Raw genomic sequence first — 26,985 nt, 5'->3', positions numbered from 1 at the left:
ATCCCACTGCTTAGTTGTCTGTCATTTAGGAGTTAAATCACTTTGTTTATACAGCCCAAGTCACGGCTCCCCTGGCTATGACTCACACTGCCTCCCTACGCACTTCCTGTAAAGAGATCTAATTTTTAACCCCTTAAGGACGCTGGACGGAAATTTTCCGTCATTGCAGCACTCCCCTTAACCCCTTAAGGACACATGACATGTGTGACATGTCATGATTCCCTTTTATTCCAGAAGTTTGGTCCTTAAGGGGTTAAGGACGCTGGACGGAAAATTTCGTCTACTGTGTGGGATTAAAGATGTAATAAACATGCAGGAGATAAAAACTTCAAAAGTAAACACACCATGCTGTAAGATCATATGCAAAGGAAATGTGGCTAGGGCAGCATAAACAGACACAAACACACACAAACACGTACACACTCTTTTTTTTTTTTTTCAATGTGGTTAGGAGCCTGAAAACATACTTCCATTAAATAGATGCTGAATTGAAAGCATACAACACCTACTGGCCACACCAAAACCTTTTTGTCAATCAAGTGGTTATGGTGTCCATACTCCACCGGCACCTTTATATATTTAAGCGTTACACCATTTTCAAACAATTTAACACTTAATGGAGTTCCCCAGGTCTTGTCCGGCTTCCGGTCCATTGAATCCACACAAAAGCATTTGTTGGAGTAGCAGTGATAGGCTTGGAGCATCGTCCCCCACAGCAAGTAATGCTCTCCAGCTCTGGGTGCTGAGCTGTAGGGGGATATGGTGCTTAGAATGTCCCGTTAAGCTGAGACATAACAGGTTTATCGCAGAACTTGAAATTATATAGAAAATGTATATCCTCCCAAGTACAATGCTCATAAATAATATAAAGTAAATAAACTGTATTACAACAATACATAATATATAGCATTGTGTTTGTACACTAATTACAGTGTTTTAATATAGGCTGAAATTAGCCTTTTGCATTTTGTTCACCTACATTATTTAAAGATTATCTATAAATGATTTATTATGTTTACATTATTTACAAATAGCGGTGCAAATCATTAAACAACAAAAAACCCGACGCATTCTACAAATCCATATATTGCAGTCAGTGTGTTATTCCGCAGCTATTTAATGAGAACTAGAAATTGTTCCTTGCTTTGAATTACAAAATGTCTTTTATTCACTTTCCGTTAATTGTTTTTTGTTTTTTGTTTTTCTAATTGATTCAAAATAGTTTTATTTAATTATTCTTTAACAGGTAAAATAAGTCTTCCAACAAGTACACATCTCCATATTTTACGTGTGTTTCTTAAATAGAAGGAGTGCAGTATAAACACACAGATATTTGTACTCGCACGGCCACAGAACTATCATGATTAGTTTACATGGTGAACTGACTATTCTTAGTGCCCTCATTCTGCTTTCTGGATCTCACTTATCTCTGTTCCTGTAATTAATTGCTAGACTTAATTGTGATCCCACATGACAATCTTTCTTGTTTTCATCTAATACAGTTATAATCAAAAGTATTCAACCCCCATAGAAAATCAGGTTTATTGTCAAATTTTACAGATTTTCAGCTGTTTGCAATGAACAAATCAAACAAATGCCTTTTTCTTTTGATTTAGCCATATTTCTAACACGCAGTCAAACGTGACACTCAACAAACCCCTAGCCAGTTCATGTATTTAAAATGTTCCAGCTCAAGCACACCTGGTGCAACTAAATTAAGCCTTTGATTAGTTGCATCAGGTGTGCTTGAGACAACGCCTGTTTTGCATATTTGTACTGAGAGATTCTGTTCAGGGGGTATAATAGTTTTGTTACTGGAGAAGTCATTATAAGTTGCATTTTCAGTTGAATATGGGGGAACCACTTGATCATTTGTTGTGTTGAGCTATTTCAATAGTTTTTGTTTGATTTGTTCATTGCAAACAGCTGAAAGTCTGTAATTGTTTACAATAAACCTGTTTGTCAATGGGGGTTGAATAATTTTGATTACAACGGTATATGACCAGCCTCCTACATTCCCAGCTTGAGATATAAGGCAATCACTGAAACTTTGTCATGGCTACTGAATAGTCCCTGTTTGTGAATACAGTGGGTTGTTTTAGGCTTTCATGGTGCTTGTAGATGCAGATCTCTTCCCATTTTACATTCCCTCTGATTTAGCTAAATGTAATAGGATGTTGTTTCATGAATTTGAGGACAATGCCATGGCAAGATTGTGTCACATTGGCGTTTAACTTTACATAACCTTTTAAATTTATTTAAACTATAGAAGACAAAGTAGTCCAAAACTATTTCCTATGATATCTTTTGACTGGGTTAGAATTTCAGTGTGATGGAAGTGTGACGTGCGTCCTTTTGCTGTGCTTAGATTGAAGGACTACACAATTCACTGCGTCTCGTCACACAATTCACTGCGTTTAGCCACGCAATTTACGGCGTCCTGTCGAGCAGTTCACTGCGTCCTGTCGAGCAGTTCACTGCGTCCTGTCGAGCAGTTCACTGCGTCCTGTCGAGCAGTTCACTGCGTCCTGTCGAGCAGTTCACTGCGTCCTGTCGAGCAGTTCACTGCGTCCTGTCGAGCAGTTCACTGCGTCCTGTCGAGCAGTTCACTGCGTCCTGTCGAGCAGTTCACTGCGTCCTGTCGAGCAGTTCACTGCGTCCTGTCGAGCAGTTCACTGCGTCCTGTCGAGCAGTTCACTGCGTCCTGTCGAGCAGTTCACTGCGTCCTGTCGAGCAGTTCACTGCGTCCTGTCGAGCAGTTCACTGCGTCCTGTCGAGCAGTTCACTGCGTCCTGTCGAGCAGTTCACTGCGTCCTGTCGAGCAGTTCACTGCGTCCTGTCGAGCAGTTCACTGCGTCCTGTCGAGCAGTTCACTGCGTCTTGTGAGCAGTTCACTGCGTCTTGTGAGCAGTTCACTGCGTCTTGTGAGCAGTTCACTGCGTCTTGTGAGCAGTTCACTGCGTCTTGTGAGCAGTTCACTGCGTCTTGTGAGCAGTTCACTGCGTCTTGTGAGCAGTTCACTGCGTCTTGTGAGCAGTTCACTGCGTCTTGTGAGCAGTTCACTGCGTCTTGTGAGCAGTTCACTGCGTCTTGTGAGCAGTTCACTGCGTCTTGTGAGCAGTTCACTGCGTCTTGTGAGCAGTTCACTGCGTCTTGTGAGCAGTTCACTGCGTCTTGTGAGCAGTTCACTGCGTCTTGTGAGCAGTTCACTGCGTCTTGTGAGCAGTTCACTGCGTCTTGTGAGCAGTTCACTGCGTCTTGTGAGCAGTTCACTGCGTCTCGTCGAGCACATCACTGCGTCTCGTCGAGCACATCACTGCGTCTCGTCGAGCACATCACTGCGTCTCGTCGAGCACATCACTGCGTCTCGTCGAGCACATCACTGCGTCTCGTCAGCACATCACTGCGTCTCGTCAGCACATCACTGCGTCTCGTCGAGCACATCACTGCGTCTCGTCGAGCACATCACTGCGTCTCGTCAGCACATCACTGCGTCTTGTGAGCAGTTCACTGCGTCTCGTCGAGCAGTTCACTGCGTCTCGTCGAGCAGTTCACTGCGTCTCGTCGAGCACATCACTGCGTCTCGTCGAGCACATCACTGCGTCTCGTCGAGCACATCACTGCGTCTCGTCGAGCACATCACTGCGTCTCGTCGAGCACATCACTGCGTCTCGTCGAGCAAATCACTGCGTCTTTTCACGGCGTGGCAGGATTTTAATGTACAATGAAATGTTTAACTATGTAATGGAGGATTGAAAGCACGACATATAACGTTATATATTTGTGAAGCCAAATAGACATCTAAATCTAGATATATCTGTGTATAGATATAGATCAAACTGCAACCTACATTCTCAGTAGAATTTGCCCTTTTTCTTTCCTTCTTTGAAACTCCTAAATGCTGAGTTTCTGCCATAAAGCAGTCTGCCTCGCCCTGTGAGCCTTGGCATCGACAGAGAGAGATCAAAAATATAATTGATGAACTTTAGTCTTCCCTGTAACTATAACTACATTTCATGCTACCTTCTTGCTAAGCCGCACTCTGTGTAGATCCAATTATTTTTTGTACTGAGGTAGTAAGCCTCTCCAGGGCATACAGCCATATATATTTAGTGTTGATGCCCACATGGGGATTGTAATAGTTTTAAAGGAAAGATACCCGTAATCTCACACTGAGACGATAGACGTGTGTATTAATATAAATTGCTATGTTTCTTTTCTATTTCAGGGCCATTATAAACCACTTTAATCCTAAAATAGAATCCTATGCGGCTGTGAATCACATCTCACAATTATCAGAGGAACAGGTAAAACCAAAGTGTATCTGCTTTATTATTTTATTATTTTTACTGTAACGTGCGTTCATTTCATTTCTGCAATATCTAGTTATCAGTTGGAGACCCAGCAGTTATTGTCAAAGATCAAAACACATTCACTATGTGAATCTACTTACAATATCTTGTTTTTTGTTAGCCAACTCGTAAAGGAGAACTCCATTTTCAAGCAATATTTGAATTTGTTTGATAGGTGGTTCTTGTGTCTGAAATATTGTACATATTACAGTGAAATTGACATTTAAAGTTCAAGTGTCTCTGGTTTCTTTTAGCAACGGCTTTGTGTAAATGTATTGTTATTTTTTTTTAGTGGGGGTACATTATTAAGGAATACAGTACTTTAAAGCGGCACTGTCATGCCGAACTTACCTTTCCTCAATCTCTTCCTCTTCTCCTCCTCTCTCAGGATCTGTTATTCTTTTCTTCCTGTCTTCTTTAGTTTTCTTTAAAATCATAAGACAAAGTAGGGACTCTGTCTTATGGAGGATTCCTCCGCTTGACCAGCTCTGACCAGCGGAGGAGCAAAGTGTGCTTCATTTCCGCTGGTCAGAGCAATTTTCCCATGATCCCTAGCTTTCCTCCCAGTTCCCACAATGCTTCCTGTCAGTATTGCCGAACGTCCTGTCACTTAGACAGAACGCCGGCAAAACTGCCGAATTGCATCCTAACAGAATGAGCACTGTTTCTCCATTGGTGTTAGGATGCAATTCGGTACTTTGTTCGGATCGGAATTTCATTCTGATGAATGAAACCCCGATCCTATTCATTGCTGTGGCTGCATCTTGCAGCCGCTTAGTAGATAACTCCCTAATTCCCACGGTATCAGGGAGCTATCTACTAAAAGGCTGAAAGACCTAAATTGGTCTTTCAGCCAACTTTACTAATACTAAGTAAAAATGAATAGTAAATAATATGCCCCTACTCGCTATACCGCGAGTAGGGGCATGTCTAGTAAGCAGTGAGCAGCCTGTGGCTGCTCACTGTAAAAAAAAAAAAAAAATATTGCCCCCCACCCCTAAACGACGGGTGGGGGCTGTAAAGTAAAATAAGGGAGGGAGACCTATTGTCCCCCCCCCCCCCCCGGCCCCCACCCCTGAGCGGTGGGTGGGGGCCATAAAGATAATGAGGGGGGGGGACCTACTGTCCTCCCCCCCCCCGGCCCCCACCCCTGGGCGGCGGGTGGGGGCCATAATGGTAATAAGAGGGGGGGACCTACTGTCCTCCCCCCCCCCCCGGCCCCCACCCCTGGGCGGCGGGTGGGGGCCATAATAGTAGTAGGCGGGTGGGGGCACTAAGTAAATTCCCCCCCCCCATCAAGGTGACTAGGGGTGCCCAAGCCCCTAGTCACCCACCCCCCACCCAAAAATGCCCCTACCTACCCCCCTCACCCTAAAAAATAGTGAGGGGGGAATAAAATTGCTAACCTGTAAAGTAAAATTAAACTTACCATTCAACGTCTTCTTTTTTCTAAAATCTTCATTTTTCAGCCCCAAAAAAGCCAAATAAAAAACCATCATAGCCGTCGAACTAAAAATAAAATAAAAAACCCGAGCGCAAAAAAAATTAGCCTAAGAACACTCTGATTGGTGGGTTTAAGCCAATCAGAGTGCTCTTTGTCATTTTACAAGCGTGGGAAAGTTCTTTGGAATTTTCCCACGCTTGTAAAATGACACAGAGCACTGTGATTGGATGGCTTGAAATCCATCCAATCACAGTGCTCTGTGTCATTTTACAAGCGTGGGAAAGTTCTTTGGAATTTTCCCACGCTTGTAAAATGACACAGAGCACTGTGATTGGATGGCTTGAAATCCATCCAATCACAGTGCTCTGTGTCATTTTACAAGCGTGGGAAAGTTCTTTGGAATTTTCCCACGCTTGTAAAATGACACAGAGCACTGTGATTGGATGGCTTGAAATCCATCCAATCACAGTGCTCTGTGTCATTTTACAAGCGTGGGAAAGTTCTTTGGAATTTTCCCACGCTTGTAAAATGACACAGAGCACTGTGATTGGATGGATTTCAAGCCATCCAATCACAGTGCTCTGTGTCATTTTACAAGCGTGGGAAAGTTCTTTGGAATTTTCCCACGCTTGTAAAATGACACAGAGCACTGTGATTGGATGGATTTCAAGCCATCCAATCACAGTGCTCTGTGTCATTTTACAAGCGTGGGAAAGTTCTTTGGAATTTTCCCACGCTTTTAAAATGACACAGAGCACTGTGATTGGATGGCTTGAAATCCATCCAATCACAGTGCTCTGTGTCATTTTACAAGCGTGGGAAAATTCCAAAGAACTTTCCCACGCTTGTAAAATGACACAGAGCACTGTGATTGGATGGATTTCAAGCCATCCAATCACAGTGCTCTGTGTCATTTTACAAGCGTGGGAAAATTCCAAAGAACTTTCCCACGCTTGTAAAATGACACAGAGCACTGTGATTGGCTTAAACCCACCAATCAGAGTGTTCTTAGGCTAATTGCAGGGCGGGGCAAGGCTTTATAAGCCTTGCCCCGCCCTGCGGAGCTCAGTCTGCGCGGAGCCCTCCATGGGTGAAGATGGATAATTTTTTTGTGCGCTCGGGTTTTTTCTTTTTCGGCGGGTTTTTTTTTGGCGCTCGGGTTTTTTATTTTATTTTTAGTTCGACGGCTATGATGGTTTTTTGTTTGGCCTTTTTTGGGGCTGAAAATGAAGATTTTAGAAAAAAGAAGACGTCGAATGGTAAGTTTAATTTTACTTTACAGGTTAGCAATTTTATTCCCCCCTCACTATTTTTTAGGGTGAGGGGGGTAGGTAGGGGCATTTTTTATTTGGGTGGGGGGTGGGTGACTAGGGGCTTTGGGCACCCCTAGTCACCTTGATGGGGGGGGGAATTTACTTAGTGCCCCCACCCGCCGCCCAGGGGTGGGGGCGGGGGGAGGACAGTAGGTCCCCCCCCATTATCGTTATGGCCCCCACCCGCCGCCCAGGGGTGGGGGCCGGGGGGGAGGACAGTAGGTCCCCCCCCCCTTTTACCATTAGGGCCCCCACCCGCCGCCCAGGGGTGGGGGCCGGGGGCTGGAGGACAGTAGGTCCCCCCCCCTTATTACTATTATGGCCCCCACCCGCCGCCCAGGGGTGGGGGCCGGGGGGGAGGACAGTAGGTCCCCCCCCTACTACTATTATGGCCCCCACCCGCCGCCCAGGGGTGGGGGCCGGGGGGGGGGAGGACAGTAGGTCCCCCCCCCTTATTACTATTATGGCCCCCACCCGCCGCCCAGGGGTGGGGGCCGGGGGGGGGAGGACAGTAGGTCCGTCCCCCCTACTACTATTATGGCCCCCACCCGCCGCCCAGGGGTGGGGGCCGGGGGGGAGGACAGTAGGTCCGTCCCCCCTACTACTATTATGGCCCCCACCCGCCGCCCAGGGGTGGGGGCCGGGGGGGGGAGGACAGTAGGTCCCCCCCCCCCCCCTTATTACTATTATGGCCCCCACCCGCCGCCCAGGGGTGGGGGCCGGGGGGGGGAGGACAGTAGGTCCCCCCCCCTTACTACTATTATGGCCCCACCCGCCGCCCAGGGGTGGGGGCCGGGGGGGAGGACAGTAGGTCCCCCCCCCTACTACTATTATGGCCCCCACCCGCCGCCCAGGGGTGGGGGCCGGGGGGGGGAGGACAGTAGGTCCGTCCCCCCTACTACTATTATGGCCCCCACCCGCCGCCCAGGGGTGGGGGCCGGGGGGGGGAGGACAGTAGGTCCCCCCCCCCCCCTTATTACTATTATGGCCCCCACCCGCCGCCCAGGGGTGGGGGCCGGGGGGGGAGGACAGTAGGTCCGTCCCCCCTACTACTATTATGGCCCCACCCGCCGCCCAGGGGTGGGGGCCGGGGGGTGGAGGACAGTAGGTCCCCCCCCCCCTTATTACTATTATGGCCCCCACCCGCCGCCCAGGGGTGGGGGCCTGAGGGGAGGACAGTAGGTCCCCCCTCATTCCCATTATGGCCCCCACCCGCCGCCCAGGGGTGGGGGCCGGGGGGGGGAGGACAGTAGGTCCCCCCCCCCCCCCCTTATTACTATTATGGCCCCCACCCGCCGCCCAGGGGTGGGGGCCGGGGGGGGGAGGACAGTAGGTCCCCCCCCCTTACTACTATTATGGCCCCACCCGCCGCCCAGGGGTGGGGGCCGGGGGGGAGGACAGTAGGTCCCCCCCCCTACTACTATTATGGCCCCCACCCGCCGCCCAGGGGTGGGGGCCGGGGGGGGGAGGACAGTAGGTCCGTCCCCCCTACTACTATTATGGCCCCCACCCGCCGCCCAGGGGTGGGGGCCGGGGGGGAGGACAGTAGGTCCGTCCCCCCTACTACTATTATGGCCCCCACCCGCCGCCCAGGGGTGGGGGCCGGGGGGGGGAGGACAGTAGGTCCCCCCCCCCCCTTATTACTATTATGGCCCCCACCCGCCGCCCAGGGGTGGGGGCCGGGGGGGGAGGACAGTAGGTCCGTCCCCCCTACTACTATTATGGCCCCACCCGCCGCCCAGGGGTGGGGGCCGGGGGGTGGAGGACAGTAGGTCCCCCCCCCCCTTATTACTATTATGGCCCCCACCCGCCGCCCAGGGGTGGGGGCCTGAGGGGAGGACAGTAGGTCCCCCCTCATTCCCATTATGGCCCCCACCCGCCGTCCAGGGGTGGGGGCCGGCGGGGGAGGACAGTAGGTCCCCCGTCCCCCCCTTATTACCCTTTTTTTTTTTTTTTACATCGAGCAGCCACAGGCTGCTCACTGTTTAGTGGACATGCCCCTACTCGCGGTATAGCGAGTAGGGGCATTGGGGAGATTTTAATCTCCCTTGTGCTATTATGGGGGTCATATTGACCCCCATAGAGTGAGGAGGGGACCTGGGGGGCTTATGAAGTGGTGGGGAGCACTGCTCCCTGCCGCTTCTGTCTTTACATATTGCAAGGAGGGAGCTGCACGCCGGTAGCTCCCTCCTTGTAATAAACCGAACAAACAAACGAACACTGATACACAGTGTTAGTTTGTTCGTCTGATTTTTCTATTCATTCATTCGTCTGTCTGATGAATGAATGAATAGGTGAAATTCCCGTTCGCATGTCCAGATGTTTCACTGGGCATGTGCGGGAATCTCAGGGCTATCTAGTGTGGGTAGATGACGTGTCCCACAGGGACTTCACCTACCCACACAAAGATGGCGGCACCCTGAATATAGATCGGGGCAGAAAATAAAGAATAAAAAATAGGTAATGTGGGGGGCATAGGGGCATTTGGGGGTGACTAGGGGGTCGATTGGATGTAGTTGAGGCGGGAGGGGGGTTAAAAAAAAATCGGAATTCGGCGTGACAGTGCCGCTTTAAATTTAAGCATACTTGTTTTTGATATTAGTTGATGTTTTGACCCAAGCAAGTGTAGTATTTCTTAATATTACCTGTGGTACATAGTAGAACACAATGACTCTATTATTAATATTGTAGAGCAAGGTTTCCAAATGATTTAATATTTTTGAATAAAGTAAAAAAAAAAAAAATTAAAATACATTAAAAAATCAAATATAAAAAGTATATCATAATATAAAATCATGTTCAAAATATTGTAATCATTTTTGAAGTACTTCCAAAATCATTTGAAAAGCATTCCTGTGGAACTCCCTTCCCTTTTTCGTTAGACGCTCACCCAGTCTCCACTCCTTCAAAAAAATCATTAAAAACCCACTTTTTCACAAAAGCTTATCAATTAAACTGTTAATGGCTCCTGACTGATTCCTCTCCTGAAAATGTCATTACTTCTCTAATAATATCTTTACCTTTGGTCTCACTTTACCCCATTCCCTCTAGCATGTAAACTCACTGAGCAGGTCCTCAACCCCTCTGTTACTGTGTCACTATACCCCACTCCCTCTAGCATGTAAACTCACTGAGCAGGGTCTCAATCCCTCTGTTACTGTGTCACTATACCCCACTCCCTCTAGCATGTAAGCTCATTGAGCAGGGCCCTCAACCCCTCTGTTCCTGTGTGTCTAACTTCTCTGGTTACAATTCCACGTTTGTTAGAACTCACACTTCTGGAACACGCCACTATGTGACACTATTTCACACAAACACTGTGGGAAGGTTTGCCATTTTAGAAACCTGTGATTTGTTTCCTATAAAAGTTAAGTGTATGGCCTACATATGTTCTATAAATATAACCAAATAAAAGACAGCAGTTTTGATGCTTTTGGAGAGTTTACGTAATAAAGTGAGTCAAATACTGCTATTGCCTAGTTAAAAATAACAAGCTTTTGATTTTACTTGAAGGTGCCTTGTCATCCACAACTGTGTGGAAACAAGATCCTCTTCAAATAAGTAATAAATGTAGTCCGTACACTTTGCTAGCAGTATGGTCAACATGCGGAAAGATTAAAAGGCACGGTAACCTGAAATAATATTGTCCATCTCTGCAGTGAGCTGTGTGCACCCTGCTTGCATCCCTCAATACCCATGACCAAATTCCAGAATGTTTCAAACCCCGGCCATCCAAATGTTGCTGAGCTACTACACCCCACATGAGCCTCCGGTCATCTATTTAGTTTAGTTTGTGGGCATGAGCAAAGCATTGTGGGATTTAGTGGCAAACATTCTGCAGTGAGTATGTGTTTGCGCACCTCTTATTCGTAAGCATAGCAGTAGTGTATATCTCTGTTCTGTCAGTTGATTTTACACTAGAATTGTAGCACTTCATTTAATTATATCTGTGTTCTTTAATGATTCTCTAAGCAATGGTGATTTATTGAAAAGGACGCTTTTAGGGACACTTGCATAAACTTAGAATAAAAAAGGTCAGTAAAGAGTACAGTAGTAACATAAATATATATATATATATATATATATATGCTGCTGGATGGGATATATGTATTATTTGTGTTTACTTGAATTTTGGGTGACAGATTAAAAAAGGGGAGATTTTTTCCACTACAGCTATTGGGTTTCTAAAATTTGAAGTCCCTCCTTAGTTTGCACCAATTCACGGTTTGTGAATAGCTCAGTCTTTCAAACTGATGAAAGCCGAGACCTCTCACAAACCTTTCACACTAGAAAAAGACATGGACGATTTCCGTAACAATTCTTCTGAGAGATGAGTTATTCGCACCAAGATCCTGGCTATAAATAGCATAGAGCGTTTGTGCCGTCTTCATACAGATTTCTGCAGATTAGTTCTATTATCTACAGCGCTGAAGAATCAGTAGCGAATCTGTGCACCCAGAAAGTCTATATATTTTTTTTTTACATGCAGCTGTTTAATTCTCCCCCATTCTTTACTCCTTTCACTGCCAGGTCTGCTATATAATATTGTGACCTCCTTTATAATTAATTAGGGCTTAAAATTTAAATGCATACCTACTAGCCAACCTTTACAAGTTACTAGCCACTGCTGGCCTTAAGGGTCCATGACAGACTGCCAGGCCTACATTTTCACTTGCTTGTGGCTAGTGTAAATTTTGAGCCCTGAATTAATATAAGTGTATCTAAATATATATTTAGTGTCACATTAGCTCTACTGTATGCAAAGATGACATATCTATAGTAAGTATAAACAAAGTGTTGTAATATTATTTTACTTTATTTCTAAACCATGGATACCATGGACACAGCGCTGTCCTTTGTACAAATTGGTAAAAGTATAAAGATAAAGGTGCAATACACGCTGGCCCTGTTCTTGTGGGAACATACAATCTAGATAGATTGGAGGTGGTGGGACTTCTTGGTGAGACGAGGGCATTTATTAGGTAAGTGAAATGCATTCATTACTGAGTGATCAGCTTTCTTATGGTTTGCAATGTGAGTCTTAAGTACCTTTCTTCCCTTGCCGAACTGGAAGCACTGCAAGGCTAGTGCGCATGCCTGGCAAGATGCCAGTCTGTGCCAATCAAATGCGGTCTAGTTTCTTCAGAGTGGTAAGGTTTTGGATTACAGGGTTAAAACTGCACCCAAACCACTTCATTGAGATGGGTGCCTTTAGTGGTCCTTTAAAAGAGCGGACTATGTGTGCTGATTCATCTGGTTCTGGACCATCCAACTGGAAGTACCTACAGCTTTCTTGTTAACCATAAGTCTTTGTTACTATAAAAGGTCCTGTTGCCATGGACACGCCTGCATTGTAGGGTGATGTATGGTTTAATCCCAGTTTCATTCTAAATTTGCTGGATCGATCTTTCCTGGCTTCCCACTTCTTGGTAAGGGAATTTGTTTAATGGAATGACAGTATGTCATTTACTGCTCCACAGCTGCACATAAAGACCCACTGTTCATCACATTTTTATGGACTCGCTCACAATATGTCACAGCAAGCACTAACCTTTTGTGGTTGCCAGATTCCTATGTCTACATTCAGCAGTGAGATAACCAGCAGGCCCATCCTTTTTGTTATTATTTTCATTGTCCTTCACATTTCTAAACATTTCACAGCACTCTGCGCTTGAAAAATACAGAAAGCAAATCGAATGCTTAGATTAGACATTGTATTCAGAAATGATCACCCGTCAGTTTAACCCTGCAATGGTAGTTATTGCAGATGCAATAATTACCTTGTAGACAGCCACTAGAGGCGCTTCCAGGTAGTTAGGCGAGTTTTGGTTGCCTAACTGACGCTTGACGTCCTCACGCTGTGTATGAGGACATTCAGCGTCCGCTAAAACCCTTAAATCAATGCTTTCCTTTGGGCTTGACCTAATGCAATTGTGAAGCTCGCCATGCATACACATTAGGACCCGGATGTGGGAGGAGGAGCGAAGGCGGAGTCAGTCTGACCCAGCACCGATGTCCATCTGCGCTGGATTTAGGTAAGTAGCAAAAGTTTTGTTTTTTTTAACCCTTTCTGCACTGCAGAGGGGGCGCAAAGGTGGGGTGGGGGGGTGGGAGGGGAAAGAAACTATAGGCTAGTCATGCAATTTTGTATTCCTAGCCTATAATTTCCATTTTAGTATAATTCTTTTCTAGAACAATAGTGAGTGGGTGTGTAAGCTAAAGTAGAGTTTAAAGGGATACTGTCAATTTTAGTTTTTTTTTTTTTTAAAACATTGTTTTTATTTTGGCTTTTCTTTCCTTATGCTTCCTGTATCATAATGATTATACTCCCTTCCTTGACACTTTATTTATATTTACTACCTTTTCTTCCTTGACCCAGATCTGCTGTTTGCCCTTCTGTGGGATTGGTTTTAATGATTAATTGTGCGTAAATTTGATTGCCAGCTGAAACAGAACCTTACTGTAAGCTCCGCCCATTATAGAGTTTTGTAAACTTATCTGCTTAATATAAGGAAAAGTAGTTCCTATTTATCGATTTTTATGAAAACTAAACGCGCTCAAGAAAATAGAGGCAGCAGATTAAGTTTAATTTTGGTGACCTCTAAGCTTCCTATGGAAATCTCTGACTCTCCTTTCCTGAACCTGCATGTTCACGTCATATCTACCAAACATGGTTTGGAATAATCGTGCAGAAAATATCATGAGAATACATTCTTTGAATTGGAAAATGTTTCATGTTATTACTTATGTGAACATTTCTGTACTAATACAATGTAAATCTCTTCTACAGTAAGACTTTTCTTCTACAGTAAGTATTTTTTCATTAAATAACATCACTTCTTCGACGCCTGTTCAAATGCATTATTCTTTTTGTCTCCATTGCTTTGTATCCTGTAGTATCAACACATTTGTAAATACAGCTCTCTCCCATGTATTCTACGTTTATCATTCTTTGCAAAGCCAGTGACATCCTGCTGCAGGAGAAACTCAAAGGACGCTTCTGGCTGAATGATTGTTTCAGGTTAATCTGCTGGTGTAGCAAGTCAAGTAGGATCTCGCTATGGAATTTAAACCCGGAACGATAGCCAGGTCTTACATTCTGTTCTTAAAAGAAAAAGTCAAATATTTTATTGCAGCAAGCCACAATGTGTTTAAAATAAGGCTAAACCAATTAAAATATGAGCGCATTATTTTCTTTAATTATTTTTGGACTTGTTTATACTCAAATCTTCAAGGTATATGGGAAAATAATAAGCTTATATAAACCAAATCAAACATATATTTATTATGAGCTTTTTTTTTTTTTTTTTTTTTAAGATTCCAGCTTTATATATTTGTATTCGCACATGTTTATAGTTCCATTTTTTTTATTTTTTTTTGCACCATTTTGTATTTTTTATTTTTTTTTCTCGATCGAGCTGGGCAAACAACCTTTACAAACATTCGCAGTTTATATTGTGTTTAAATTACCGTGCTGTAATAATGGGGCCATGAAAAGGATTGTTGTAATTATTAGATGGAATCCCTCCGTAATGACTTACTAATTAAACGGACTCGTTTTTCTTCAGTTGGCAGTTATTAATGACCGGAGGCCTCAGTGGCACATATAGTTGTGATAGCCAATATGACTACAGTTTTAATTAAGGTGAATGAGTCTGGAAGATAATATTGATTGCATTAGGCAAATCTTAGACATTTCCTACCTACATACATCCCTTGTAAAAGTGTTAAATCTGGGTCGTGGAGCCAGCTTAACATTAAAAATTATATAACACACTGAAGGAAAATTGTTGCCTGTTTCTAGCATTTCATCTCAAACCACTATAACTACTACAGAATGATGTAGTCCTTATTGTGCCAGGAGAGTCCTGGTGACCTCCGGGTTAAGTAACCAGGCTGTCTGCAAAATTTTCACTTTAGGTCTGCTAAGTGCCGGTCACCTCCTTCAGGTGAGACAGTCGTTATCTTCACGGAGTTAACCCAGCGGCTGGCACAGGGCTTAGCTCATTGGCTGGTGGTGCTAATCTGACTCTCTCAGCTAATGAGCGGGCTTAGAAAACGGTTTGACTACTTAATCTAAGAGGGCTCCAGGACACTCCTGGTGTCATAACCAATGGTACCATAACCACTACACTGTATGTTATAGAACAGATCATCTTCGTTTTATATTTTCTGGATCTAAAGGATTTCGTGAATTACATTTTACAAAATTAACAAAATATTTGTCTATTATAATAGTTTGTCTGTTAAAGGGATGCAGACACAAGGTGGCATCACTCTATTGGTGATATAATAACCCTTATTGAAAAAAAAAAAGTGTACATTATGCTTAAGCAAAAACAGTAATTCAAAGGACCAACTCCCACCCGTAAACACGTCATCTTACTGAACTGCTTTATGGGTAAGTTGTATCTCATATCAAAGGTGCTCTATAAAGCACTGAGAAATCTGTGCTTTTATAAATAATTAATAAAACACCCCCATGGGGGCATGCATGCTCTACTCCACTGTGCCTGCATCTCCCTCATATCTCCATGGCTCCTTCTAAGATCAGACTAGCGTTGAGTACGCACAAATGGTAGATTTAGAGGCTTCTCAATGAGAAGGGACAACTTGGTCTCAGTATTTAGAGAGTAGAGTTTGCGGAGGCTGCGGCTCATAAAAACTGTATCAAGCTCTTTTAAAAATATATTAACTGGGTGTATATCTAATACATGGTGACATGTGCTTTTTTGCCCATTTGTGAAGTGGAGTGTCCCTTTAAGATAGATACGTTGAGAATGAACAAAGTGTCACAGCTTGTGCCGGTTTCTGTTTTGTATGTAAAAAAACAACAACAAAAAAACGCAATTATGGGCCACCCATTCGACTGGTTTTATCACTGTGAAATTAGTTTTGTGCTTGTAGGAAATTGCTTTCTTCACACCAAAGATAGCAATCTGATTTCTTAGCCCAACCTGGCATTTGCTTTTATTTAATGTAATATGTATGGTTTATATTTGTCCTGGTCTCTACAAGCTCATTATTTCTCCTAAACAGAATGACCCTTTCTAATTAGTGGAGTTAGCTATTTCAGTTATATCCACTGCTAACAAGTGGAATACAAAAGGCCGGACACGTTATCTGCAGCACTTATCCCAAATTCCAAACTGCCTCTGGAATCGGTCTGTGACATTTTATTATTATTTTATTATTTATTTGGCGCCAGCAAATTCCGTAGCGCTGTACAATGGGACACAACATTATGCCACAAGTACTGCGCTCAGACTTACACTACTCCTGGGCGGCAGCCAAGACCATAGCAACATCAGCCCCAATACATTAAAAAAAAAACCAAAGAAAATAGTTACTTGTTTACAATCCCAAATTCCCATTTATATCTAAATAACTGGAGGTTTTTAGTATCTCTCCAATGGCCATCAGATGTAAACTCACCTGCCACGTCAAGGCAAAACTCTTAGGAGTCCTACACTAACAATTCACCTTGCTTGCTTCAGCTTCAAAATAATCTTATAAGACAGAGAGGGATGTTTTACTAAACCCCTACATACTTATTAACCCTTAATCGTGAACTCATGGGGTGGGCGGCAGCATTGTAACATAGCTGTGTGATACAAAAGCAAATACAAATACGCAAAACTAAGTCCTGCGTTTAGACTCTTACTACTCCTGGGCAGCAAATGTGTGGAGGACCTTTCCTGTTTAAAGGGTTAAACCAACCACTATGGCCACTTAAGTAGTTGTGGTGTTGTTGGTTTGTGCAGCGTTTCTACTGGAAGCACTGCACATACTGAGAAATCCGCAATTTTTTTTTTAGACCTAATGTCTATTCTGAGCAAAAAGTGCGTCTGCTGTCAATGCGCACTGCATGCAGGCGGCATATGTTATAAGCTTCTACCCCAGCAAGGGGAAGTGTAAATGTGCCCTCCCTCCCTTCCTTCTTTATTTTAGCCGTCCCTGCCTCCCTCCAATATTTAATGCTCGTAGTTTTTTCTTCTTCTTCTTCTTCCATATTTCTTCCTTCCCTCCATTGTCCTCCCCCTGACTCCCTCCCTCTTCTTATCAGCTCGTAGCTCGTGCATGCACTCTGAGACGGTGAGAATGGTTCAATCAAATATTTCTCAATGATAAGCATTTGATTGGCCTTAGCGAGGGAGGCTGTGACATTGATAGGGGGTGTAAATACCAGCGCAGGGAGCGTCGCACAGCACTGAATTCCAGGTACGGTTATACCTTAATAAATAGTATTTTACATTGGAGACCTAGTTACTAATGCCCATTAGATAAACTTTGTAAATTAAAAAGAATGATTTCACGAAAAAAGCTTGGAGTAACCCTTTAAGCATGATTGTGTTTCCAAGCTCACAGTCAGTCCGGAAGTGGTTTGCTGAGATGAGTGTGAGTATTTTTGGGCAGCTTGTTTAGGGTACAAGCTCAAACACATTTAATTCAGATGAACTGAATGAAGACCCCGAGCCAGACCTAATCGCACAGTCGCCATGCCCATTCTGTCTTGGGGCTAAATTATAGGGAAGTTCTGCAGAAATGCCCCAACACCTAGAGGATCCTAGAAGAACGGATGTTGCTTATTTATCATATCAACTTCTGTGTTTTGAAAAGATCCGAACTATCTGGAAATACGTTATTTCAAGCAATTATGGTTAAATACAAAGTTCTTGACAATCTTACTGTGTGGATGTTCTTTGTCCATGTCGGCCCCTGTATAATATCCTGCTCTCTAACCCCTAATACCGTGAGGTTTAATCATCTTTATCTCATAAAATTGATCATCCATTCTGCTCATTAATCATTTTTATTGCACGGCGGGGAAAGAATTGCAAAAAGTTCAAAAGCGGGCAAGTTCCAATTTATGAAAGCAATCTGGGAAACGGATGAATCATTGAAAAAAATAATTGTGTACAGTTAATTATTTATTTTTGCACCCTTTTTGGGTTTCTGGGATAATCTATAAATCCACAGTTAGGATGTGTTAGTATTAAATAGAGGCCACTTTAGCATAAAAACCAAACAAACTCTACAACAAGATAGTGGCAGCTGTACCTGGGGCAAAATATGACAATTAGTACAAAGATTTATTTACATCGAAAACAGTGTCTTTACCCTAAAATCAGCTGGTTAACTCTGAATCCTCAATTGTAGTGTCTTGTTAATATAAACCTTATAAGTCTTGTAAAACACTAACAATATTGCTAGACTCTTAAAAGGCTGAAACCAGAACCGTTCTTGGTTGCTGTTGCTTTTGTAAATCTGTGACACTGACTGACCCTTGTGTTTTTTGACAGAGTTTATTGACCAAAGGGAAGGAATGTTCCACCAATGTATATAGCAATGTACGCTTGTAGTCTTACTGGGAGCGTGTTAGAGAATATCTGCTTGCTTTCCTGTAAGGCTGACTGCAGGCATCTTCCCTGACACACAAGGCTACATATGGCCTTCCAAACAAGTGTATTAGATGGTTTTTACCATCTCATTAATAAAAAATAAAAAAAATTTTTTTTAGGGGTGATGGTGTCATTTTATAGTGGATATCTATTTATATTTTATTTTATTTGCTTTGGATGTTAAACATACTCTGATTTTGTTTATTTTTATTTGTGTTGTCATTTCAGATTGTTGTTTAAATGTATTTACTTTTTAATCAGGAAAAGGTTGTTTTCAAGACATCACAAGGAAACAACTTCTGTGAGATCTTCCTGAGTCAGCCTTAGACAAAATTAAAAGTGTTTAGAACGACACTGCCACCCCTCACAATGACAGTGTTGGAATTCCACTGTAGAGATTACTTTGTCTTCGTACGGATCCTATGCTTGACAAAAAGGCCGCGCTACCGTTTGTCAAGTCGTGTCAAGCCCCCTGTCACCAAGGATTATGCAAAGACCCCAGACAGTGACAGGGCCTGTAACGGATCAACTGGCACCCCGACTGGGTACCTCCGTTGAAAGATGCTCCTAGCGCTTCCAGAGGACTCCAAGCACTCCACCAGACACCATAAGCACTGCAGGCTGCAGCTATCTCCCTTCAGAACGAAGCAGGAACAAGCTCTTACAAGAGCTCAGTGATTATAGCAAGGGAATATGCCTAGCATAGCAATCCCTTGTAGCAGATTCCCCCAATAAGAGACAGGACTCAAGTTGAGGGTAAAAATAGAACTCTCTGGCTGCTAGCTTGCAGCCCTTTTTATTAGGTGCTCCCATGAAGGGGAGGGACACACAGTAACGTACATTAACCAATCACACAATAGTTACATCCCACACATAGCCCTCCCCTCTACCTGTAAACTAATTATCTGTACACACAGGAAATACAATTATCCTAGGTAGGGAAAATACAGTTTTTACACAACATTCATAACTCCCAAAATATACATCACATTCGCATAAAAATACATATACACAATCAATCCATTCGGGGGAACAACATACTGAAAAATCATACGAATTGGACCAGGGGTTCAAAAGTTAGTACAAATGTGCATTTGACCTTCTGGAAGCATGGTTTTTAGAAGCTCAAACTAGTTCCCCAGAATCCTCTATCCTGGAGACAATGGAGAAGCTGATTTAATTATATCCAGGGATAAACACAGCCTCCATTAAGCACATGTTACCAGCAACCACCAAAAGACATAAAAATACATAACTCCTGTTATACTAAACAGAACCCCCACATTCAACCCATCCCCAGATGGCTTGGATCTGAGCGCTCAACATATCCAAACAGCGTTTAAATGCCACAAACACAGTTCAAACGCCATGGGGTTTAAGTTTCGTATTGGCTGATGAGAGGGCCCATAATCCTGGGGCAGCCCAATAACCCACAGTATGCCCAAATACCGTGCATAAAGGGCCAAATCGCCCAGGGACCGTAGTCACAGGGTAAGAGGCGGGCAAGCAGCCCCCTCCAAACCACAGTGGCGAAGTGGCTTTCGCTACAGGACCTCTTTAAGTTTTGGGCTTGTCTCACAACTGATTGTGTGTGACTTCGGTGTTTCTCCATTTACACCGTAATTAATATTGTAATATTGGTACTAGGAAGTATTCAATGCATTAAATGGGACATATTTTAGGAGAAAAGGGACTTGTAGACAGAATGAGGAGACACAATGGTCCAACTTTACAATGCGGCTGTTAAACCTTGCAAGAGAACATTAGTTATCAGTGACAGTCTGTATAATGGAGGCCAGATAACGTTATTGATTACGCTTTAGTAGACTCATTTCCAATGATTTATGAATTGTAAATTAATCTTTTCAAAAACTTACAGCAAGCTAGCTTTGCAGGTATAGTGATTAATTTCAGCCCCAGTATCCAGTAAACCTGCTGATTTCACATGCTGTAAAATAAGATTTTTTAACATCATTCTGGGCGCTGTTTCTATGGCCATTTTTTTCATTCTAGTACTTTACTTCTATTGTTTAGATGTAGCCCATCAGTATATTTGGAATGGAGGAGAGGGTTTTATTTTTGTAATTTTCATAATGCTTTGTAAAATGCCCCGGCACTGTCACTGCTCAATTCTCTGCCATTTAGGAGTTAAATCACTTTGTTTATACAACCCTAGTCACACCTCCCTGCATGTGACTCACATAACCTTCCTAAACACTTCCTGTAAAGAGAGATCTAATGTTTAAACTTACTTTATTTCCAGTGCTATTTAATTTAGAATGTATTATCTCCTGCTCCGCTAATAGCTTGCTGGACCCTACAGGAGACTCCTGTGTGTGATTAAAGTTCAGTGTGCAGAGCAGAAGGTAAAAACTTTTTTTAAGTAAATTAACATCTGCTGGAAAATGAAACCATTTTGTTTTCATGCAGGCTGTGTGAGACACAGCCAGGGGAGGTGTGGCTAGTGATGCATGGGCAGAAACAAAAGCGATTTAACTCCTAAAAGGCAGATCATTGAGCAATGAGACTTCAGAGGAATGATCTATACACCAAAACTGCTTCATTAAGCTAGCTTTAGCCGCTGATATATAAATCACCAGCTTAATGTCTTGACCTTTTAGCTAAAGGGATAGCAGACTACACGATTAGTTCTTTTGTCTCCTGATCAGTAAATTTTCTTACAATTCCATGAGTTCTTCTAACTGTAATTGCACTTACCGTGATAGAACAATATGTAGGGAACTATCCAAATAATTAATTGCACTATCTAGTGTCATCATTTAATAGAATGTTGCCTCTGATGTAATGTGATCTTCTCCTTCAAAATATTCGAAAATGTTAGATTTATATTTTTGAGATATTTTTGAGAAGATACCATGTGTAGGTAGTAGCTGGGTTTGCCCAGTGAATATGCAGCTTGAGGCAAAAAAAATATCCAATTTAGCTAATCTTTCAGCTCCACAGCTTTGCCCTAAATGTGATATTCTCAGTCTATTCTTTTTTTTCTTTCTTTTTTTTTTTTTTTTTAAATGTATCATTTTTATTAGGGGTTTAGCATCATAGTATCACACAGTAACATACAGTACGTTGTAGCCATAAGAGAGTAGGTACAGTAACAGATTTTGAAGAGTAACTAATAACCATTCACATAGGCGTTCAAACGGTACTTCAGGATGTCGTGTACACGTTGCTACCATAGGCTATTCATTTTGTAACTGCTGTGGGAGGTGGTAGAGATGTTTAGAGCCCAGCGCCCGGTAGGCGTAGGGAGTAATGCGTGTGTGTAGGGATATTGTGGAAGAGGGCTCCCGGGTGTGCATGGTAAGTGCCGGGATTGAGCTCTGAACCTTTATTCTCTAGGACCTCGGAGCAGTCATGTGTTTGTCTGCCAGTTAGCCTCTACACTGATACACACATTGTGAGGTTATGTCCACTACCAATCTTCTCAGGTTTTTTTAAGGCTTGCCAACGGAGCTTGGCCCTAGTTTTTTGAGAGGTGGCGGGGGGGGGGGGGTGGTAGTAGGAGGTTGAAGAGGACAGTAAACTAGGAATAGGGGGGGGGGATTTGAGATGCTCTACATTGCACATACTTCAGAGGTTGTCTTTCGTCACCTCGGTGTCACCACCATCCTACCATTTGGACCAAGTGCGGTTATTTTTCAGTAGGGTACCGCTGATCGTGTGTGACATTTTCTCATACTGTTGAGTGAGGCTCACTTTGGCAATCACCGACTGTATATTTGGTGCTAGGGTGGATTTCCATAGGGTGGCTATGCATTGCTTTGCAGCTAGTCGGATGTGGGTTATTAGTGATGCTTCGTGAGGCCTACCGTGCGGTAGCATATGGAGCAGGTAATGCCCAGGGGTAGGTGGCAGGGTTTTCCCTACTTTGGATTTTATCAGGTCTTGGATTTGTTGCCAGTATTGGCTGAGTGCAGGGCAGTACCAGAATATGTGGCTTAGAGTGCCTTCCTGTTGGTAGCATCGCCATCACGTTGCCTGGGTGCCCAGGTATATTTGGGCCAACCTTTGGGGCGTATAGTACCACCTTAGCCACATCTTGTAGGCTGCTTCTACATGGTCTATACAATGTGTAGCCCTTTTCACTAGTGCCATGGCCCCCACCCACCTGTGCGGCTCAAACGTACCATTCAGCTCTCTTTCCCATTGTAACATATACGATTGTTTCGTCAGTCTGTCTAAGTCTAGCAGGCGGTGGTAATAAAGGGATAGTGTTTTGGGGTTTTTTTTTTTTTGGCCCAGGCATAGCATGTCAAATTGGTTGTGGGGCTGCGTGAGTGTGGTTATTTTTTTGACGTCTCCTACTATATGCTTTATACGGAGGTATGTAAAGATTTCGCTGTTAGGGAGAAGGTATTTCCTCTGGAGGTCGGGGAATGGTAATAGCCCCTCAATTTCCAGGAGGTGTGATATTCTGGTCACCCCTTTTTCTATCCATCCTTGCCGGGGGAGGTCGTGAGTGCGGTGCTGGAGGATGGTCAGTGGGGCGTGCCATCTGGGAAAGATTTGTCGCTAGGTAATATTTAGTTATGTGGGGTACTCCTACTCCACCCCCTCCCATGATCATGCTGATGTTCGCTAGAGATACCCTTGGTGGTTTTCTTTTCCATATGTGCGCATTAAGGAGGCTTTGGAATGCCCGGAGGGTGTACTTAGGAAGGCTAATCGGTAGGGCTCTGAAAAGGAATAGAATCTGTGGGAGGATGACCATTTTGATGGCATTAATACGTCCTAGCCAAGATATGTTTTTGTTGCCCCAGCTCTCCAAGCGTCTCTCTATGTCCACCATTAGTTTCCCATGATTATGCTTTATGAGCTTGTGTTTTGAAGGCGTTGTGTGCCTAAATAGGAGAGGGTGTCTTTCCTCCATTCGAAGGGGTAAAGTGTTTTTAGAGACTCGAGTTGGGATCTGGGCAGGTTCATGGACAACACCTGGGTCTTTGCCACATTGTTCTTATAGTAAGAGACCCGCCGTAGTCTCTTAATAGGTGTAATAGAGTTGGGAGGGAGTCTGAGGGGTTGGTGAGAAAGAGGAGAATGTCATCTGCAAACACTGCTAGTTTTTGTTGGCCAGTTGGGGAGGGGATGCCTGCAATGTTAGGGTCTGCCTAGATTTTGCGGATTAGGGGCTCTAGTGCAAGGATAAGGGGTGAAAGCGGGCAGCCCTGCCGTTCGTCAGAGCAAAGCGTCTAGAGATGAATCCGGAACTCATGACTGTAGCTTGAGGGGAAGAGTACAGGGATAAAAGTCCAGTCAAGAATTTGGGTGGGAAGTTAAGCCTGCGGAGGACCTCCGACATATAGCCCCAGTGGAGCCTGTCGAAGGCCTTCTCCGCGTCTAGTACTATCATAAGACCCTGTGAGCTGTCAGAGTTCATGAGTTCCATTATATCCAGGGCTCGTCTGGTGTTATCCTCTACCTGGCATCCGAGAACAAAGCCCGACTGCTCAGGTGAACAAGTTGACATAGTAGGGGGCGGATTCTATTCGCCAAGACCTTGGCGAATAACTTGGTGTCGGCATTAAGAAGCGAAATCAGGCGGTGCTGTGGCCTGTTCGGTGGAGAGCTGGGGAAGATGTATCCCCTCCAGGAAGGTGGTGATGTTCTGAGGAGTGGGCTGGTGTTGAGTGGGATCCCCGGAGAGGTTGTATAGTTTTGCATAAAAGGCAGCAAATTCGTCTACAATCGCTTTAGGGTTCGTAACTTTGGTTCCATGACCATCCTTGACATAGGGGATTTTTACCTGGGCGAGTCTTTCCTTAAGCTGAGAGGCCAGTAGTTTACCCGCCCTGTTCCCATGCCTGTAGTAGGTTGTTTTCATCTTTCTGATGGCCCGCTCGACTTGTTGCATTTGTAGTGCTTCTAATGTGGTCCTAATTTTGTGGACCTTTAGTCTATGGGGTTCAGTGGGTGAGGCTTTGTGGTGTGTTTCGGCCAGTTTTAGATCCTTCAATAAGGAGTCACTTTTCTCCGAGATTTGGCGCTTCAGTTTCGCCCCCATTTGTATGAGTGCGCCTCTCGTGACTGCCTTATGGGCTAGCCACGTCATGGTGATGTTTGTGTCTGTGTATTGATTGTCCACAAAGTAGTGTGTTATGGATCTCCTGATCTCAGAGGCCCTCTCGGGATTATCTATGAGGGACTCGTTGAGTCTCCACTGGCCCCGCCCTCGGTCTGGATGTAGTGTGGTAAATGATGATATGAGGGGGGCGTGGTCCGACCAAGTTATCGGGGCAATATTGACCTCCGCTAGGGTATCCAGGGCTTTAGTGTCGACCAAGCACATGTCTATGCGGGAGTACTGGTCATGGACCCTGGAGTAAAAGGTATAATCCCTAGAGGCTGGGTAAAGTGCCCGCCAAGTGTCATGTAGACTATGGAAGTGGAGGAGTGTCAGTTTGTCTCCCAGGAGTGAGGATCTTGGGTGGGAGCCTGGGGCCCCTGACCTATCTAGGAAGTGCCAGTCCGAGTGGAACAGTATACGGAGTCCCCTTGTCTTGTTAGGTGCTAGGGCATGATACGCTAAGGGATAGGAGGTGGATGAAAACCTTGGGGGGTTTGTAGTCGAAAAGTGGGTTTCTTGTATACATGCTACTGAGGCATGCAGGGTCCTTAGTTGGGACAGGGCCAGCCTGCGTTTTTGCGTGTTATTTAGGCCATGGGCATTCAGGGATAATAAGAGAAATTTGTTAGGGGGGGGGTCATTGCAGTACGGGTAGGGCGCCACTAAGGCACATCTGGGTGGGAGTGGGTGTCCCCGTGGATTCTGCGTAAGGCTTAGTGAGGTTATTAGTGAGCAACTCAGTACGTATCTTGTGGTGGGGAGCGAGCATCTCAAGGGTAGGTCTGGGGCATGGGATATAACTCAACTTACAACGATTGTAACAAAAATAGAGAACAAAAAACAAAGTTCACCAACATTCGGTGGGGCCTTTACGCCTTTTATGGCCCAACCACATGTAAGGGATGAGAAAGAGGAGGGGTGGCCCTTTAAGGAGCCCACTGGGAGAGTTGGTAAAGGCCGGTGGCAACAAGGACTAAAGTGTAGGTCTTGTGCGCCATATCTATTCCCTGTAGGGCATATTAGGGTGTGGATCATGGGCGGAGAATTCCTTCGCCTATTGCCATTTTAAGTCCATACAAGTCTCTCCTTCGGATAAAGTTTATGGCTCTCGAGTGGGGCAATAAGTCCGAAGCATGGAGTGGTGGGAGAGATAGTGTCACGTTAGCTGGGCTTATTAGGGCGAGGGCTTAATTGTACTCACGTGCAGGTGAAAAACCCTTTTTGTTGCCACAGTTCCATAGCATGGAAGTCGGTCTTTGGGGTTGCGCAGGCCTTGGGGATTCAGCTGAAACTCGCCTGAGTAGGCAATAACGGTAGCTTCAACTCCTTGGCAGCGTCATTTGCTAGGCTTTTGTCCAGCTTGTGGCCACTTTCCGTAGTGGGGCCGGAGGTGTGGGCGCGTTGTCGTCGGGGAACAATCCCCAGGATTTGATTGTCTCCATTCCCTGGGGCGGGTCTTCAACTTTGGTCAGAGATCCATTTCGCCATATTAAGAGTTTTATTGGAAAGCCCCATCTGTAGGGCACTTTGTGATTTCTGAGGCACTTTGTGACGTTGATGAAGTCCCGTCTCCTGGACATCGTAGTCGGAGATAGGTCTCGGAGACCTCCCTTTGCGCTGTAGTAGTGTAGTCTAGTCACTATGTCCCTTGGAACATCTTGAGCAAGGTTGCTGGGTTTTGATACTCTGTGCGCCCTATCAAAGCGTAGATCCGCTGGTGCCAGGGCAGGTTGAATTGCCTGAAAGAGTTGCAGTTGGTAGGACGGCAGTTCTTTGTGTGTTATCTTTTCTGGCACTCCACGCACGCAGATGTTGTTGCGGAGGGAACGGTCCTCCAGGTCCGCCATTTTTTCTGTCAGGCGCCTGTTATCTTTTTCGAGTTGCTGCAATTTTTCCACTTTTGCGTCGTTTGCTTGACACAGTTCGTCTGTTTTTTCCTCCAATACATTTACACGTGTCCCCACTTCCAGGAGGTCTTTGCGCATGTCTGAGACGGCTGTTTGAAAGTCGGTTCTCATAGAGGTGCGCAGCCCATGGAGCATGGCTGCCAGTTTCTTCTCCGACACAGAGAGGTCACCTGTAGAGGCTTGCCTTGACTCATTGTCAGATCCTGCATCAGATGTGTGCGTTGGTGAGTGGGAGCCGCCGCCATCTTGGTCAGAGCGAAGCCGGTCTTTTTTCCCTTGTCGGAAGAAATACGATGCTCGTTGGGCTTTTGCAGGTGCCATGTTGGGGTTGGGGGGTGTTCCCCTTACCTCTGGTATCTTTTGTGGAGTGGTATTGGCCGTTTGCCGCTTTTTTTGACGCTGTTTAGGCCGATCCGATCACGGAGCTCTCACAGCATGCGACCGCTCCGTTGGACCGCCTCAATCTATTCTAAAGCTTCAGT

The 26,985-nt window shown here is 44.6% G+C and overlaps 1 protein-coding gene across 3 annotated transcripts in view; it reads left to right on the top strand.

Annotated features, from left to right (window-relative positions):
- The window catches only part of ARMH3 (armadillo like helical domain containing 3), a 115,957-nt gene that overhangs the window by 64,662 nt on the left and 24,310 nt on the right, over window positions 1–26,985 (top strand). For all 3 annotated transcript variants that reach the window (XM_063435115.1, XM_063435116.1, XM_063435114.1), the window contains one exon: window positions 4,229–4,307. In XM_063435115.1, coding sequence (XP_063291185.1) covers window positions 4,229–4,307 — 79 coding nt within the window. The remainder of the gene's footprint in view (window positions 1–4,228; window positions 4,308–26,985) is intronic.

This window comes from Pelobates fuscus, chromosome 10, assembly GCF_036172605.1.
Source record: "Pelobates fuscus isolate aPelFus1 chromosome 10, aPelFus1.pri, whole genome shotgun sequence".
NCBI lineage: Eukaryota > Metazoa > Chordata > Amphibia > Anura > Pelobatidae > Pelobates > Pelobates fuscus.
This window is presented reverse-complemented; position numbering and strand designations above follow the sequence as displayed.